This window comes from Xenopus laevis, chromosome 5S (assembly GCF_017654675.1).
Source record: "Xenopus laevis strain J_2021 chromosome 5S, Xenopus_laevis_v10.1, whole genome shotgun sequence".
Classification (NCBI taxonomy): Eukaryota; Metazoa; Chordata; class Amphibia; order Anura; family Pipidae; genus Xenopus; species Xenopus laevis.
In genome coordinates, this window is record NC_054380.1 from 112,858,895 (window position 1) to 112,875,438 (window position 16,544).

The window sequence follows — 16,544 nt, forward strand, 5'->3', positions numbered from 1 at the left end:
ATCTTCTACAGTAAATACATGCAATATACCTGTATACTAGCATGACTGAGGCCACGTGATTCTTGGTTGTGAGTGTGGCACAGGCCACGTATCCTCTCTGCAGTTGTCCTGGAACTCAAATTCACATTGAGAAAGTTTTAGTACTGACGATTGTGACTCTTCATCTTCACTCCATCACCCACAGCCCGAGGCTTACAACTCACACAATCCCCTAGCAGATGTCTGTCACAGCATGCTCACAATATAGCAGCGTTATAAGTTATAATTAGCATTATGAATGACTTGGATCACATTTTAACGGCAGATAAACAATGGTAAGGCTGCATTAGCCCCTACACACTGGTGGGTGTATGTGCGGTTGTTTCACCCAGGTTTCGCCTGTGGGCAGGACCGCCATCAGAAATCGCAGGGCCCCATACGACAAAATTTCCTCGGCCCTCCCCACCCCACAGTAAAAAAACAAAAAAAATATTGGTGGCTAGGGTTCCCACATGTTAATAAAAAATAAAAAGATATTGGTGGTCAAAGCCCCCCCCCATAAAAAAACATTTGTGGCCAGGGCCCCCCCATTATAAAATATTGGTGGCTAGGACCCCACATGAGAAAAAAAATTGGTGGCCAGCCCCCCCCCCCCCCCACACACATTATAAGAAAATTGGTGGCCAGGGCCCCTTAAACATCCGTGCCTTCCCGAAGTCAGCAGCTCATAGAAAGATGGGGGCACGGCTAATCAAGTAAGTGTGGCGTGGCCGGGCCCCCCTTACCCTCGGGGCCCCCTACAACTCTCCTCCCTGTGCCCCCCCCTGATGGCGGCCCTGCCTGTGGGTGTCTACACACAGAAGCACAGTTAAATCCCTGAACATAGAATAATAATAATACTTTAATAACAGCAGATAATCAAATAAGTTGTCTTTATTTGGGTACAAAGCCATAGGGGAACCTGGACCATTGCTGGTGGAACAGCATACATAGGTACAAACAACAGTGCTACTACATAATCACAGATTGACTATTACTCATTATACTGGATATGAAAAATTGTAAAAAAAATATTTCATCCAACTAGGGATGCCACATTTTTCTGGAAAATAAATACCATCCATGCTATTATCTTTGTTCCCTGTTAATAACTTTGGCATTCATTTTAATGTTTTAACCACTAAACAAAAAACTGTGGTACTGTGTAAGCCAGTAGCAAAAATATCAAATTAAAAAAACAAATGAATACAAAACGTTTTGTAGAAGTGATACCTATATTGGCTAACAACACAAATACATTACAAGCTTTCAGAGCACCAAGGCCACTTCGTCAGGCCCCTTTTGCCTGACAAACAGTCCTTGGTGCTCCGAAAGCTTCTAATGTATTTTTATTGTTTGCCAATATAGGTATCACTTCTACAATACTTTTTGTATTTGTTTTTTTTATGTGTTTTAACAACTAAAACTGATTGTTGCAAATCCCCCTGGATCAGGCTAAGAGTAATTTCACAGGGTTTTTGGTTTTCTGGCTTATGTGGTTTTTACTAGCTTTCAGCTATAGGGCGAAAGCTCTAGTACAGGTATGGGATTATTCGGAAACCCATTATCCATAAAGCTCCAAATTACAGAAAGGCTGTCTCCCATTATTAAATAATCCAGATTTTTAAATAATATTTCCTTGTACTTGATCCAAACTATGATGTAATGTAATTAATCCTTATTGGAAGCAAAACCAGCCTTTTGGGTTTATTTAATGTGTACATGATTTTCTAGTAGACTTAATGTATGAAGATCCAAATTATGGAAAGATCCATTTTCCCTGAAAACCCCAGGTCCCAAGCATTCTGGATAGCAGGTCCCATACCTGTACAAGCTTTTGTCAAATTTGTCTCCAGGTGACAATATAAGGAGCATTCAGACACCTGTCTACCTGTACCTACCCATAATGCACTACTTTCTGCGTGGTTATATTACAAAAAGAGGTGGCATTTACTTCTCCAGTATACCTTCCAGCCTACAACTTTAAACTGCCTATGCATTTAAAAGAAAAATAAATAAAAAGAGCTGTGCATTCTCATTTATAATGCAAGAACAATGCAGCACTCCAATGAGAGAATGCAGCTATTTAAGCATACCACGCATAGGTCCTTTATTAAAGGTGAACCCAAAGTAACGGTTTGATGTTATGTAGCAGGGGTTGCTTGAAGTTGTAGTGTACTATTTTTAGATTTCATTCCTGAGACGGAGGAAGTACAATTGGGATATAAGGGAGTTGTTCCAAAGCTATAGCTGCCTGATTCTTATATTAATGGAATTGCTGTCACTTAGGCACACTCAGTACTTCTGCTGATGTGTATTGTATAATACTGGAATTTCTTGAGCGTGCACTAGAGGAAGTGTTATAATCTGAATTCACATGATCCCTAAGGGCTGGCCCAACCCCCTGTCTGTCTCCTGTTGAATCATGCCATTGTGTCCTTGTTCTTTTTATTTTTGAATATTAATAGGTGAATATATCAATATTTTCCTATTGCTTTTTTTCCTTCAGTTTCTTTGCTGCTTTAACTAACCAAGCTTGTAGTTCTAGCCTTACCTGTAGCATTCACGCTTGCTGACCATATAGTATTATACCATACAGCACACAACTTCTTAGGTTGTATGGAGAAGAGTAGTTCTTGAGAGCAATATTGTTACTTGGGTAGTGCTGAAATGTGGGTTTCCTTCGCCACCATGTGGAAGTTAGTAGCAATGACCTTAGGAGGTGCAGGTGAATTGGTTTGGAATACAGGTGAATTTTTTGCCTTCCTTTCCACCAAAGATTTGAGAAAGAATTAGCCGTGAGAGGTGCTGCAAAGCTCTCTAACTTGGGACTATTCCACTGAGCCATAGGTAACAGCTGTGGGTCACTGCCTGCTCAGGATGTATACAATGTATACAACTGATTCTAGAACATATATGGATCCTTGCCTCACATAGATTTCATTGTCATTCTTATCGGAGGCAAGATCTTATTTAGAACCAATAAAGACTAGTGATTATTGTAGGGTCTTACTGTCCACTGGATTTGAAAGGATGGGGCAGACACGGAGGAGTGTGATTAAAGGAAAAATAAAGCAATTGTGTAATAGAAGGAGTAGGATTGTGTTATTAGGATTTATTAGAAAAAAAATGTTTCTAAAATAGCCAAAAACGTAATGTATAAAGGCTGGAGTGACTCGGGCTTCTGCTTTTCTCTGGAACTCTCTGCCACAAGCTGTCAGACTTTCTCCTTCCTTCCAAACTTTCAAGCGCTCCTTAAAGACCCATCTGTTTAAAGAGGCCTATTTGATGTACCTTAATTAATCATTGCTGTATCAAAAATGACAAAGTGTTTATATAATCCTAATGTCTCAATTGTACCCTAACCTTTTAGTTTGTAAACCCTATTGTACTCTGTAATCCTTGTCTGTTATCCACCATTTATTCCCTGTTTGCTATAACTGCAGTAAAGCACTGCGTATCTTGTCAGCGCTATATAAATAAATGATGATGATGATGATGATGATGATGACTGGATGTCTAACATAATAGCCAGAACACTACTTCCTTTTTTGCAGCTCTCTTGGTTTCCACTGATTGGTTACCAGGCAGTAACCAATCAGAGACTTGAGGGGGGGGGCACATGGGTCATATCTGTTGCTTTTAAATCTGAACTGAATGGTGAGGATCAATTGCAAACTCACTGAAAAGTTATGTCCCATGTGGCCCCCCTTCAAGTCACTTACTAAAGCTGGCCATAGCCGCAAAGATCCGATCGTACGAATCGAGGATTCAAATGATTTTCGGACCGCGTGTGGAGAGTCCCAACATTTTTCGTCCCATGGAGATCGGTCGTTGGATCGATCGGACAGGTTAAAAGATTTCTGTCGGCTGCAGTTAATATCACTGCATGTATTGCCGTTCGAACGATTTTCGGTGGGAGAGTGTCGCTAGCTTTTGTCGGACATAACTTTCGTAGTATTGCTGTCAGGGGCAGGTCGGGAGATGGGGAAGTCTGATCGTTCGAGAATTCGAATGATCGGATCTTTTCATCTATGGCAAGCTTTACTTAGAGTTAGAGAGCTGAAAAGCAGGAAGTAGTGTTCTGGCTATTATGTTACACATACAGTCACTCCAGCCTTTATACATTACATTTTTGCCTAACTAACTATATTAGAATTTTAGAATATTTATTTTGCACAGCCTATCTATTTACACAGTTTTTATTTTCACACTGAAGTGTTCCTTTAAAGATCTATTGAGTCAACACAGAAAACAGCAGCTTGACAATGCTGTAGCTTTTACTTCTGGGGTTCTGTTGAAGTTTTCAGGAAATTCTTCAGTGGCAGCAGCATATGTTGCAAAAGGTTTACAAAGTGTGTGTGTGGTGACACAAGGTAATGTGAGATGATTCAAGGTAATGTGAGATGATTCATGGGGAATTTTAGAATTGCAGTTCTTGTTATATTGTAAGTAAAAACACACACAAAGTTTCCTTTGTGAATGTTTACTTTGCATTTGTTCCCTATATATGACCTTTCTGTGTTTTTATGCTTCACTTATTGTTTTTGCTTAGTTTATTCATGGATCTGTTTTCCATAAGGAACAATATATTCCCATCTCACCTCAGACTTGCTGTTTTTCACACTCTTATAGAGATGTCCCCTAGCGGTGCATATAATAAGAGTAATAAAAGCCCAGTTGTGTAGTTGTTATCCAACATATAGTAGTACAAAATTCTATGTATATATTCATGTGGCGGTCAATTTGGAAACCTTGCTGCAAACCTTAGTTCCAATCATCCATGGAATGTAGAAAATTAGATGGCACACACTCCGGCAATCTTGCTAAATATTTGCAATTTATGGAGATCTCCACACAACGTTTTGGAGGTACAACCTCCTTTCTCAAGTGCTCTGAGCTGAGAGCACTTGAGAAAGGAGGTTGTACCACCGAAACGTTGTGTGGAGATCTCCATAAATTGGCAATCGTGCTAAATATTTGCAAAGTGTGTGCCATCTAATTTTCTACATTCCACAGTTGTGTAGTTGCGCTGATCCATTTTTCTCTTATACCTTTTTTTCTTCTTTTCTGCAGGATTTTGCCCATCATCATCATCATCATCATCATCGCCTCATCTTCTGGGATCTCGCTGTCTTTCTCAGTCAACATGCACATAAAGGAAGATATGAACCCAGTTCTTCTCTACCTTCTCCATTTTCTGATGTGGCTTTATGGTGTTGTTACATTTGTGCCATGGTTCCTGCTGTCGGGCGCACGAGACAGGCAGGTCCGAGCCAGTCGTGTAAAGGCAAAACCTGTTGGAGACAAGCCACAGAGTCCGTACCGATCAGTGGACAGCTTCCATAGCCTCGCCTCTACCCTATACAAAGGCTGTGACACCCTGGATAAGGTCTTCAAACATGGCACTGAACTATTCAAACACAGCGACTGCTTGGGTACCCGAGAGGTACTGAGTGAAGAAGATGAGGTCCAGCCTAATGGCAAAGTTTTCAAAAAGGTAAAAAGCCCACTTTAGCCAGCCAGGGGTCCAAGTATCCTCCTGCAAAATATAAAACTGTGGTACTTTGTTAGCCAGTATCAAAAATAACAAATAAAAAAAAACAAACCAATACAAAAAGTATTGTGGAAGTGATACCTATATTGGCAAACAATATAAATACATTGCAATCTTTTAGAGCACCAAGCTGGAAAGGGACAGCATATGTACTGTTAGAACAACGTAGAGTAGGATGGAGCACACAGTAGGCAGACTCTGCTGCAATAAATTTATAAGGTCACAACATGTTTCGGATCAGTATGGATCCTTTTTCACTTGAGACTGCCTACTGTGTGCTCCATCCTACTCTACGTTGTTCAATTTTATGCGGGTCTGCTGGTGTGGTCTGATTGGAAAGAGAGCACTATACACAGGTGGAAAGTGTTGGACTAAACCTTTTCATTAGGGCTAGTCCACACGGGGAGATAGCCCTGCGTTTGCGGTCGCGGCGGCAAAGCGCCGCGCCAGTCGCCGCGACCGGCGCAGGCGACAGTTTTGTATGGGCGCCTATGTAAAAACGCCTGTGCTAACCACACGAGGCGATGCGCTTTTCAACAGTCGCCTGAAAAAGCCTGGCGAGGCATTTTCAGGCGACTGTTGAAAAGCGCATCGCCTCGTGTGGTTAGCACAGGCGTTTTTACATAGGCGCCCATACAAAACTGTCGCCTGCGCCGGTCGCGGCGACAGGCGCGGCGCTTTGTCGCCGCGACCGCAAACGCAAGGCTATCTCCCCGTGTGGAATAGCCCTTAGCCATATGTACTGTTAGATCATTGAAAGGTATTTTTCGGCATAATAAGCACAGACAGCATATGTAGCATGAATGCAGAGCCAGAAGGCCAACTCTGTTGTCTGTTTTCCTGTAGAGGGCAGTATTGCCATTCTCATCAGCGTGTGTGACTTCAAGCTCTTGGAGTATAGTTATAATTGTGTGCAGAATTAACTCTGTCAGTAAATCTATTCCATGTGCTTTAAGGTGGCCATAGACTCAAAGATCCGCTCGTTTGGCGACATCGCAAAACGAACGGATCTTTCCCCGATATGCCACTAACTGCATGGCTATATCGGGGGTAATTCGAACGTTCGGCCGTATGGCCGAACGATCGAATTACGATGCGCCAAGGGGCTCCGACGGGTCGGTCGGGTAAAAATCCAACCTTCCCGATCGATATCGTGGCCAGATATCGATCGGGAAGACCCGTCGGAAGCCCCCATACACGGGCAGATAAGCTGTCAAATCGGTCCAAACGACCGATATCGGCAGCTTTATCTGCCCGTGTATGGCCACCTTTAGTCTTTAGTTTCGACTTGCTTGGTTGAATAAGAACTCTTCATTTGCTAATTAGAGCAAGCTATGCTTTATGCTGGGCACAGGTACAGTCTACCCCATTTCTTCTTCTGTTATATGGACACTCCTGCTATTTACTGAACGTTTTAGTTTTTGGCACACTGCAGTCTGAATAGGGTCGATGTTATCAGCTTTAGGATCAAATTATTTTGTTCTTCGGCACACCACTTACTTTTACAGCGTTCATCCAATCTCTGGCCACTTCCAAGCCACTTTCTTAGGAAAAGTAAATCAAGCAAACCATTATTTTCGGCTCTTTGCCTTCAAAACATTTATTGCAGCAGAAAAGCGGCACAAGCTTTCGGGACAACCCCTTCCTCAGGTGCATAACAGATTTAGTGAACCCAATGTATTAAATACCCTTCACATTGTGTTTTGGTAACATGCTGCTTCTTTATAGTGTGATTTATTGATCATTATTGGTTCAACAAGTCAGAGACTGACACTGGAATTCTGGCAGTTGTAGTTGAGAAACATCTGGCGGCTGAGGATCATTGTGTGTAGCTGTTATCATGCAGTATTGGCTTTCTGCAAAGAGAACATTGACAGCCGTTGATGCAGCTCTTTGTGGATTACCAAAGGGACCGCTGAAATGACAAAGGCACAAAAGGTTCTTCCTTTGGGAGAGTGTCGGGGTCTGCACATTTATATTTTCAGTTTGCAGGAGCTGTGTGTGAATGGCCAGCATGTTCTCTGTGCTAAAATAGTTCTGTCTCTGGAGTGTAATGTACATACACTTTCCTTTTCCGTCTCTCTGAATGTAACAAGCTGCTAGTACATGAAATTAAAGGGCAGTAAAAAAGGGAATTTCATTTTGTTAATGTGATGTGCTTGCCAGTTATTCATATCCCTGTGTTAGGTGTGCTTTAAATCCACAACTCCAGCACAGCTTTGCTAACATAATCTTTTAGCCTGTCACATGAGCTTATTTGTTCTTACCCCTCCCAGTGTCTCGCCACCCCATTACTGCACAAAGCGGAAAGCTTTTTTTAAAGGAACAATAAAACCAAACATTAAAAGCATTTTAAAGTAATGAAAATATAATGTACTGTTGCATCGTTAAACTGGTGTATTTGCTTCAGAAACCCTACAATAGTTTATATAAACAAGCTGCTATGTAGCCATGGGGGCAGCCATTCAAAGATGAAAAGGCACAGTATACACAGCAGATAACACAAGCTGTGTAGCATACAATGGGATTCTTTCGTACTTATTGATTATCTACTATGTATCCTGTGCTTAAATGGCTGTCCCCATAGCTACACAGCAGATTGTTTATATAAACTACAGTAGTGTTTCTGAAGCAAACACAACCATTTTCCCTGTACAGGGCAATAGAACATTATATTGTCATTCCATTAAAACTACTGCTACTGATCCTTTAACTGATTTTCCTTTTTCCCCTCCACCAACCAGGTGATCTTGGGAAAGTACAACTGGATGTCCTATGAGGAGACCTACTTGTTTGCTTCACAGTTTGGAAGTGGTCTTGCCGCACTGGGTCAGAAACCCAAGTCCAACATTGCCATATTCTGCGAGACTCGAGCGGAGTGGATCATATCGGCTCAGGCCTGCTTCATGTACAATTTTCCACGTAAGTGATCTCCTGCTGCCATTCTCTGTGGGTATTGGCATTTTTGGGTAGAAATAATTCTGTAAACCAGGGCTTCTCAACTTCAGGCCTTGGTGGCCATACAGGGCCAGGTTGGTTCACTAAGCTTCATGGAGATGCCTATATTCATAATGGGAGAAATTCTGCCTGTATTCACCTGCTCCTGAGAACCCCTGCTCTGCTTTCTTTTAGCATTATTATAACATGCTAGGTAAGTAACACTAACACAAGTTACACTGAGGCTTTTGTGAGCAATGGGGACAGTTTGGCCCCTTGGGGGGGGGGGTTTGTATTTGAGGCCCTAGAGTACTTGCCTTTAACCTTGCTTAAATACTTCCTAATGGTTCTTAAAGGAGAAGTTTAACAAAAGTAGGGTAGAAATGTTGTACATTATGTTTTGTGCTTCTGTACCAGCCCAATGCAACTACAGCCTTTTAGCAGTAAAGATCTGTGTCTCCAAAGATGCCCCAGTAGCTCCCCATCTTCTTTTCTGCTGATTCACTGCACATGCTCTGTGTGACTGTCACTTACTGAGCTGAGGGACCTACTCACAATATGCAGTACACATAGAATATAAATGTCACAATATACGACTGATTAGTAATTAATAAAGATAATTACTACATGCTAGCATCAGAATTTAATAATCAGCCTTGTATCATCCACTTATATTACAGGCCAACCTAATTTTCTGCTTGATAATTTGCAACGACCCCTAAGCTTCATTTCTAAACAGCTGCTCAGAGCTCACTGAGCATGTGAGTGTCACAGACACTTTCCAAGATGGTGACCCCCTGTGACAAGTTTGAAGTCCTGGATCATTGCTGCTATTGAGAAGCTGAAACTTTAGGCTGGTGCAATAAGTTCAGTATATAAAAGATTGCATTTTTAGCCATATTCCTTTTCAGGGTTTATTTCTCCTTTAAATAGTTCCAACCCAAATGTGGAACTTGATGTCCTGCTCATAAAGATTACCTGGGTTTGAGGGACGGGTTACATAGGATGGGTTAAGTTCTGTGTGTGTGTGTGTGTGTGTGTGTGTGTTTATTTCGTGGAGGTCATAAAAAGTTGGACATCCCATTTAAAATCTCCAGTGTGAGGCTATTGACCGCAACTAATGCTGTTGTGCAGTATTTCCCATAAAGATGCTCTACTTACCAGTGAAATTACAAATTAAAGCTCTTTTCGGGAAGTTGTAAAATTCAGAAATTTCCCTAAAGCTGTAGATGACATAGATATTAAACAGACTACTGCATATGCTTTGTCATCATTAAGGTTTCCTCCTCCCCCACCCATGTTTAAATGTGTTTGGTGCTAATTCCCATACCTTCATGTTAACTCAGAAACCCCTGAGCTTGACCCCAGGACTAGCCCTCCCTATAATGCACAGTCGACTTGACAAATAATAGCTCCCTTCTCACCCTTGATCCAACTTTCCCAGTACATTAGACAGAAATGGAAGAGCCCAAGAGCAGGATGTGAGGGGGAGAATTCTGTACATGGGCCATGAGGTCTTTGAGCCTGCTCAGAGTTTGGAAACGTGCTGTATCTCACTCCTGATTTCCCCAACACGTCAGCTGCTGCTCTTATGGACTCGCACGTGCACTGCTGAGACAGCCCTCTGACTGCTTGTGGCCCTTTTATTGCTGTCCCTGCACAACTGAAACATAAATATTGTGTCCTGATTGTCTCATGGGCATTTTGGAATATCTTCTTTGCGCAAACCCTAAATTAAATTCCTCAAATGCTGAAACACATGCACTGGATTATGATTAGTAAAATACTGTGGGAAGCGCCCATTTTTTCTAGCTGCTGTTTCTGGTCTAAGTTAGGAGACTTAGATATTTTCAGGACTTTAATGGGCCTATGTAGTAAAAGACACTGGGGGTTATTTATCAACACTGGGCAAATTTGCCCATGGGCATTAACCCATGGCAACCAATCAAATTGCGTTCATTGTTCTACTTGCAGCTGGTTTTAAAAAGCTAATCACCGATTGGTTGCTATAGGTAACTGCCCATGGGCAAATTTGCCCTGTGTTGAAAAATGAGCCCCACTGATTTTGCTTAGGAGTAGTAACCCATGGCAAGCAATCAGCAGGCAGCATTTACAGGTCACCTGTTTAAAAGGAAACCTCTTATTGGTTGCTATGGGTTACTGCTACTGGGCAAACTTTATTATATATGTGGGGTAAATGTCCAGCATCTCCCGAACTGCCTCGCCACTGGCTAGAATGTAAAATTGCCGGCGGGATGGCCCTCGGATCGCTTTATTTTCCGAAGTTGCCTGAAGTTGCCTCACCAGGAAACTTCAGAAAATTAATCGCTTGGAGTGCCATCCTGCCGGCGAATTTTGAGTCTAGCCAGTGGGGAGGCAGTTCAGGGAGATTAGTTGCCCCGAAGCAGAGATTTGTCGTCGGGCGACTAATCTCCCCGAATCGCAGTGTGCGCCTCTGCCCTTAATGAGTTGCTCGTTAGCTCACAGCCTAGCTGGCTGCAGTTGGAGGAAGGAAGGAGTTTTGCTTATACATAGAGCCTCTCTGTGATTTGTTTTGATTGTGTTCATGCGGGTCATGAAGTAGAATGTAAATTCACTAAGTTTCAGGTGTTGTCCCATTTAGTACCTATTTCTTTTAATTGTTAGTTCAGCACAATCCCTAGTCACTAGACTGAAAAAGAGCTTATACTTCCCCTTTAAAGGCTGTAAGGTGGCTATCAGAATGTTTTGGATTCCTTTTAAGTGAGCAAGTTGCTGAAGTGTGTGCCCAATATCAGACTTCCATATGGGTTTGTAATAGTATTACACAGTTGCATCACCTTGTCCTCTTTTCTCCCATAAAGTATATTTGCATACAGTATGTCCAAATACAATGATCCTGCCTGAATATTCCTTTTCACTGAAAGAATTCTGTAAATTGTTATTTTTAATCTTTTACCATTATGTTATGCTGACTCTCGAGGGTCTGGGGGTTTGTGTTTATGAGCTTCTTCACGAATGTTGCCCCTGACTAGAGGAAAGCCCCCTGTACCTCGGCCGAGAAGATTCCTTAACAGATTGCCGTACTGGAGCTGTGGCTTCCAGCTGTTTCTACTCTTGTCCTATCAACCCCGTGACGTCAGTACTTGGCTTTGGCAAGGCTCTGAACCTCTCAGATCTGTTAATCTTGTCATCTCTCAACTAGCGGGTCCATCCTATACTCTTTCTAAGCACACCCATATCAAAAACAGCTTTATGTTTATTTGAAATAATGCTAGAGCTTGCTCAGTTGGGTTTGAGGTTTGGATACAGACAGTGTAGGTGCCCCAAGCATAAGTTATGATATGGGATAGCTTATATAAGGGGTTTGCCCTCGTACCAGAAAGGTAGAATGCGGTTAAACTGAAGGACTGGCATTTTAAGATGTTTGTGAATCAAATTATTTTTTTATTGAAGAGACTTTTTTTTTTCAGCAATTGACTTTTGAAGAGGTGTTGACTAGTATCAGGCGGGAGTCACTAGGATGGTGCTGCCAATTCTGCAGCCTCTCTTGACAATAGAAATATTGCTACAAGGTTGGCACGTGTCCCTATTACTGAACAACTTTCTACCCCCCATCCTTAAAGGAAAACTAAAGCCTAACTGAGGAAGTGGCTAGAAATGTTGTATATTATGTTTTGGGCTTCTTTACCAGCCAAGGTAACCACAGCCCTTTAGCAGTAAAGATTTGTGTCTCCAAAGATGCCCCAGTAGCTCCCTATCTTCTTTTCTGCTGATTCACTGCACATGGTCTGTGCTGTCACTTACTAAGTTTAGGGACCCACTCACAATATACACTACACATAGAATAGAAATGTCACAATCTAAGGCTGATTAGTTATTAATACAGATAATTACTACATGCAGCACAGAAACCAGTGTAACTAGCATCAGAGTTTAATAATCTAGTTTTCTGTTGGATAATTCGTGACGACCCCTAAGCTTAACTTCTCAACAGCTGCTCGGACCCCACTGAGCATGTGAGTGTCAGACACTTTTCAAGATGGTTGACCCCCTGTGACAAGTTCTGGATCATTTGCTGCTATTGAGATGCTGAAACTTTAGGCTGGGGCAAAAAGTTAATTATATATCTCTTTTAAAGTGGTTGTTAACCTTTAAATATACTTTTAGTATGATCTAGAGTTATATTATGAGACAATTTGCAATTGGTTTTCATTTATTTATTTTATTATTTGTGGTTTTTGATTTACTTAGCTTTCTTACTCAGCAGCTCTCCAGTTAGCAATTTCAGCCATCTGGTTGCTCGGGTCCACATTACCCTAGCAACTTTGCATTGATTTGAATAAAAGCCTGGAATGTGAATAGAAGTGGCCTGAATAGAAAGATGCGTAATAAAAATTATCAAATTAGCAACAATACATTTGTAGCCTTACAGAGCATGAGTTTTTTTAGATGGGGTTAGTGACCCCTGTTTGAAAGCTGAAAAGAGTCAGAAGAAGAAGAAAGCAAATAATACAAATGCTAAAATATAAATAATGAAGACCAATTGAAAAGTTAAGAATTGGCCATTCTATAACATGCTAAAAGTTGGTGGTTCACCTTTACGGTAACTTTTATAATGTTATAGAACAGCCAATTCTAAGCAACTTTTCAATTGGTTCGCATTATTTATTTTTTATAGTTATTTGCCTTTTTCTTCTGACTCTTTGCAGTTTTCAAATGGGCATCGCTGACTCCCTTCTAAATAACAAACGCTCTGTAAGGCTACAAATGTATTGTTACTTTTTATTACTGATCCTGCATTTCAGTCCCTCTCCTATTCATATTCCAGTCTATTATTCAAATCAATGCATGGTTGCTAGGGGAATTTGGACCCTAGTTACCAGACTGGTTAATACGCAAATGGAAGAGCTGCTGAATAAAAAGCTAAATCACTCAAAAACCTTCAATAATAAAAAATGAAAACAAATTGCTAGTAGAAATAAATATGATGAAGCAAGCGGAGGAGAGAGGAAGAATAAAAATAGAATTTTGTTTTTGCAGAACACAAATACGATTTTACCTTGAGCAATTATTGAGGACAGAGTGTGGGAGTAATACAGACCTGTGTAGTGTTTGTCTCCTCCAACCTAGCCTCCATTTCCCACAATGCTTTGCACACTTCTATAAGTGCGAAATTGAGTTTTCTCTGGAGATTAACAAATTGCCATTACATTGTTTTATTGGCCCATGTAGCCAGCAGTGATGGGAATAGGGACAGACAGACAGACTGCTTTAGAGCAATTACACCTAGAAATAAACGTGAAATCACTGACATTTCTTACACACATATTGAAAAGCTTCCTAAACTGTTTGTAAAGCTGTAAAAAAAAAACATTTTTGGGTCTTTCAGTTTATACACCACTGTTCTACACAGACATTTTTCACATGCCCAAGATCTGGGAACAACTGAATCAGAGTGAACTTGAATAGAAGTGAAGGAATGGCTCACTTTGATGCATAATAAGTATTAAAATGATCCCATTGGGTTGTTTTTTATTTGAGCTGCCTTGCTGGAGACTGCAGCACTGACGGTGTAAGGGTTAAGCTGACAGCGGGGAAGCCTGTCCCTAAGCCTGGCAGTTTATGTAACTGGGGTCAGAGGAGTTTGTAGAGACAGCTTGTGGGAACCATCCCAGGCACTTGCTGGGTTTGTGCTTGCTTTCATCAGCTGAAAGGGGAAAAATCAACAATGTGAATATGTTTATTCGCTGTTTTATGCTGCACTTCTGGATCAGAATATAAAGTGACAGATAACAAAAACCAGAGCAGCTATATGATGGATAGAGTGGTCTGCTTAATCAACCTTATTCACAAATATCCATAGTCATCATGATGAGTCCTGATTAAATGATGTGACATGTGACTCTCCCACTGCTCTGCTGCCACTGATTATGGGAGCTGGGACTTGAAATCCAAAATAAATGGAAGTGTTGTCTTGCGTTCCACTGTAGCCGCAGCTATCAGGCAGCACTGCAGACTTTGGGACTGATTGAATTCAGTAAGAAAAAGGGTTATCAAAACTCGTCAGATTCAATTCAGAAAAAGTTTTCTCGCAGCTTATCACATGAAAACTCTATTGAAGTCTATGGGAAATAAACTGTGATAGGAGAAAAGTTTTTTATTTCTCCTCTAATTGAATGAATGATATCCATGTGTTTGCTAAACCATGAGAACTTTTTCTCAATGAATTAAATGTGGTTCTTTGTGTCCAAAGCAATGTTCTGTTCTCTGTCTTGGAGTAATAATGTCCACTGCTACCTACTGGCTGCCAGCACCAGACATGCTGCCTACTGACTGCCAGCACCAGACATGCTGCCTACTGACTGCCAGCACCAGACATGCTGCCTACTGACTGCCTGCGTCAGACATGCTGCCTACTGACTGCCTGCGTCAGACATGCTGCCTACTGACTGCCTGCGTCAGACATGCTGCCTACTGACTGCCTGCGTCAGACATGCTGCCTACTGACTGCCTGCGTCAGACATGCTGCCTACTGACTGCCTGCACCAAACATGCTGCCTACTGACTGCCTGCACCAAACATGCTGCCTACTGACTGCCAGCGTCAGACATGATGCCTACTGACTGCCAGCGTCAGACATGATGCCTACTGACTGCCAGCGTCAGACAAGCTGGCCATAGATGTGCACATTTTATACTTTGTGGCAAACAATAGCACTCTACCAATCTGACTATTCGGATAAAATTTAGTAGGAAAAATAACAAATCAATGTTCTAGCCATTTACTGATAGACCGCAACCATACAAAAGTTATGTCTGACAAATAGAAGTGACGCCCAGTGACATTCGCACATCCACACCCAATCCAAAATTCACACAAGTCTTTGCATTTCTTTGCGTCTAGGGGCGAGCTTAAAGGCACTTCTCCTCTACCCCACCCCATCTGCTGAAAGTGACATTAACGTAGCTAGCCACTTTGGGAAACTTTGTGTCCCACATAGTTCTATCTATATGGCTAATTTGCTTTAAAGGGGATGTAAGCCCAAATAAAAATTTTATCCAAGTATAAAGTTTATTTCTAATCTACAGTGATTTAAAATTTTCAGTGGTTTTAAAGTTATTTGTAAATCTAGATGAAAGCTCCATTTTTCATACTTTAGACTAATTCCACACATGGCTGCAAATTGGCCTTCTGAAATACACAGGCAGAGAATTAGCCCCTACGCTGGCATTAGCCTCCTGTCTGCACCTGGAACCATTGTTTCAGCCCAGTTGTAGGCAGATTTTGCGTGCAAGGATGCAGACTCTTGCGTTTTGGCCCTGAAATCCACCCCATGTGCTGGCCAGAGGAGGGACTGAGTCTTGGCCTGCATATTTTCAACAGGCCAGTTATCCGCTCCATGTGGCATTAGCCTTACTGTAGCTTTTTGTTGCTACTGGGAAGCACAAGAGGCAGAAAGATAAAGCAAATATGTTCCTTGAATATGGAAATTGTAGAAACAAAAGGGTCGGTATTTCTACTCTACTACGTGAATACAGCTGGTTTGGAAAGTGGCATATCCCTATAAATAAGCTTGCATTTTATTCTTAATGAATTTATTATACAAGATCTGGTATCCTTTCTCCCACTTTGATCCTCAGCCCCCAGGCAGATATGCAGCTGCTGTGCCTTAGCTCTCTATGGGGGAGCAACAGAGTGCTGAATGAAGCACTGGTTGTTCAGGGTGAAAGGAAGAAAAGTCCAGGATTTGCCTGCTGCCTCTCCATGGAAATAAAAGCATCTGGTCTGCATTAGCTCAAATATGTTCCACTGCAGTGTTCAGCCTCTGGCCTGCAGCTCCTTTCCCAAGCTTTAGCAAGGGAAAGAAAATAGAGCTACATCTCCTGTACAGCAGAAATCTCCCCGGGTGTCCCTTCAGCACAAAAATATCAATAGATGGATATTGCATAATAGAGCATGGTGGCAACAGCCATATTCCATTGTGTAAATGTTTATTTGTATTTGCAATGTATGTGTTGTACATAGAGAGCGTTTTATTTCGTTTTGTATG

General features: G+C 41.6%; 1 protein-coding gene across 1 annotated transcript in view; it reads left to right on the forward strand.

Moving 5' to 3' along the window:
* acsl3.S (acyl-CoA synthetase long chain family member 3 S homeolog) overlaps window positions 1-16,544 on the forward strand; it is a 57,866-nt gene that overhangs the window by 12,567 nt on the left and 28,755 nt on the right. Inside the window, exons 2-3 of the mRNA XM_018265809.1 lie at window positions 5,095-5,518; window positions 8,320-8,497. Coding sequence (XP_018121298.1) covers window positions 5,095-5,518; window positions 8,320-8,497 — 602 coding nt within the window. The remainder of the gene's footprint in view (window positions 1-5,094; window positions 5,519-8,319; window positions 8,498-16,544) is intronic.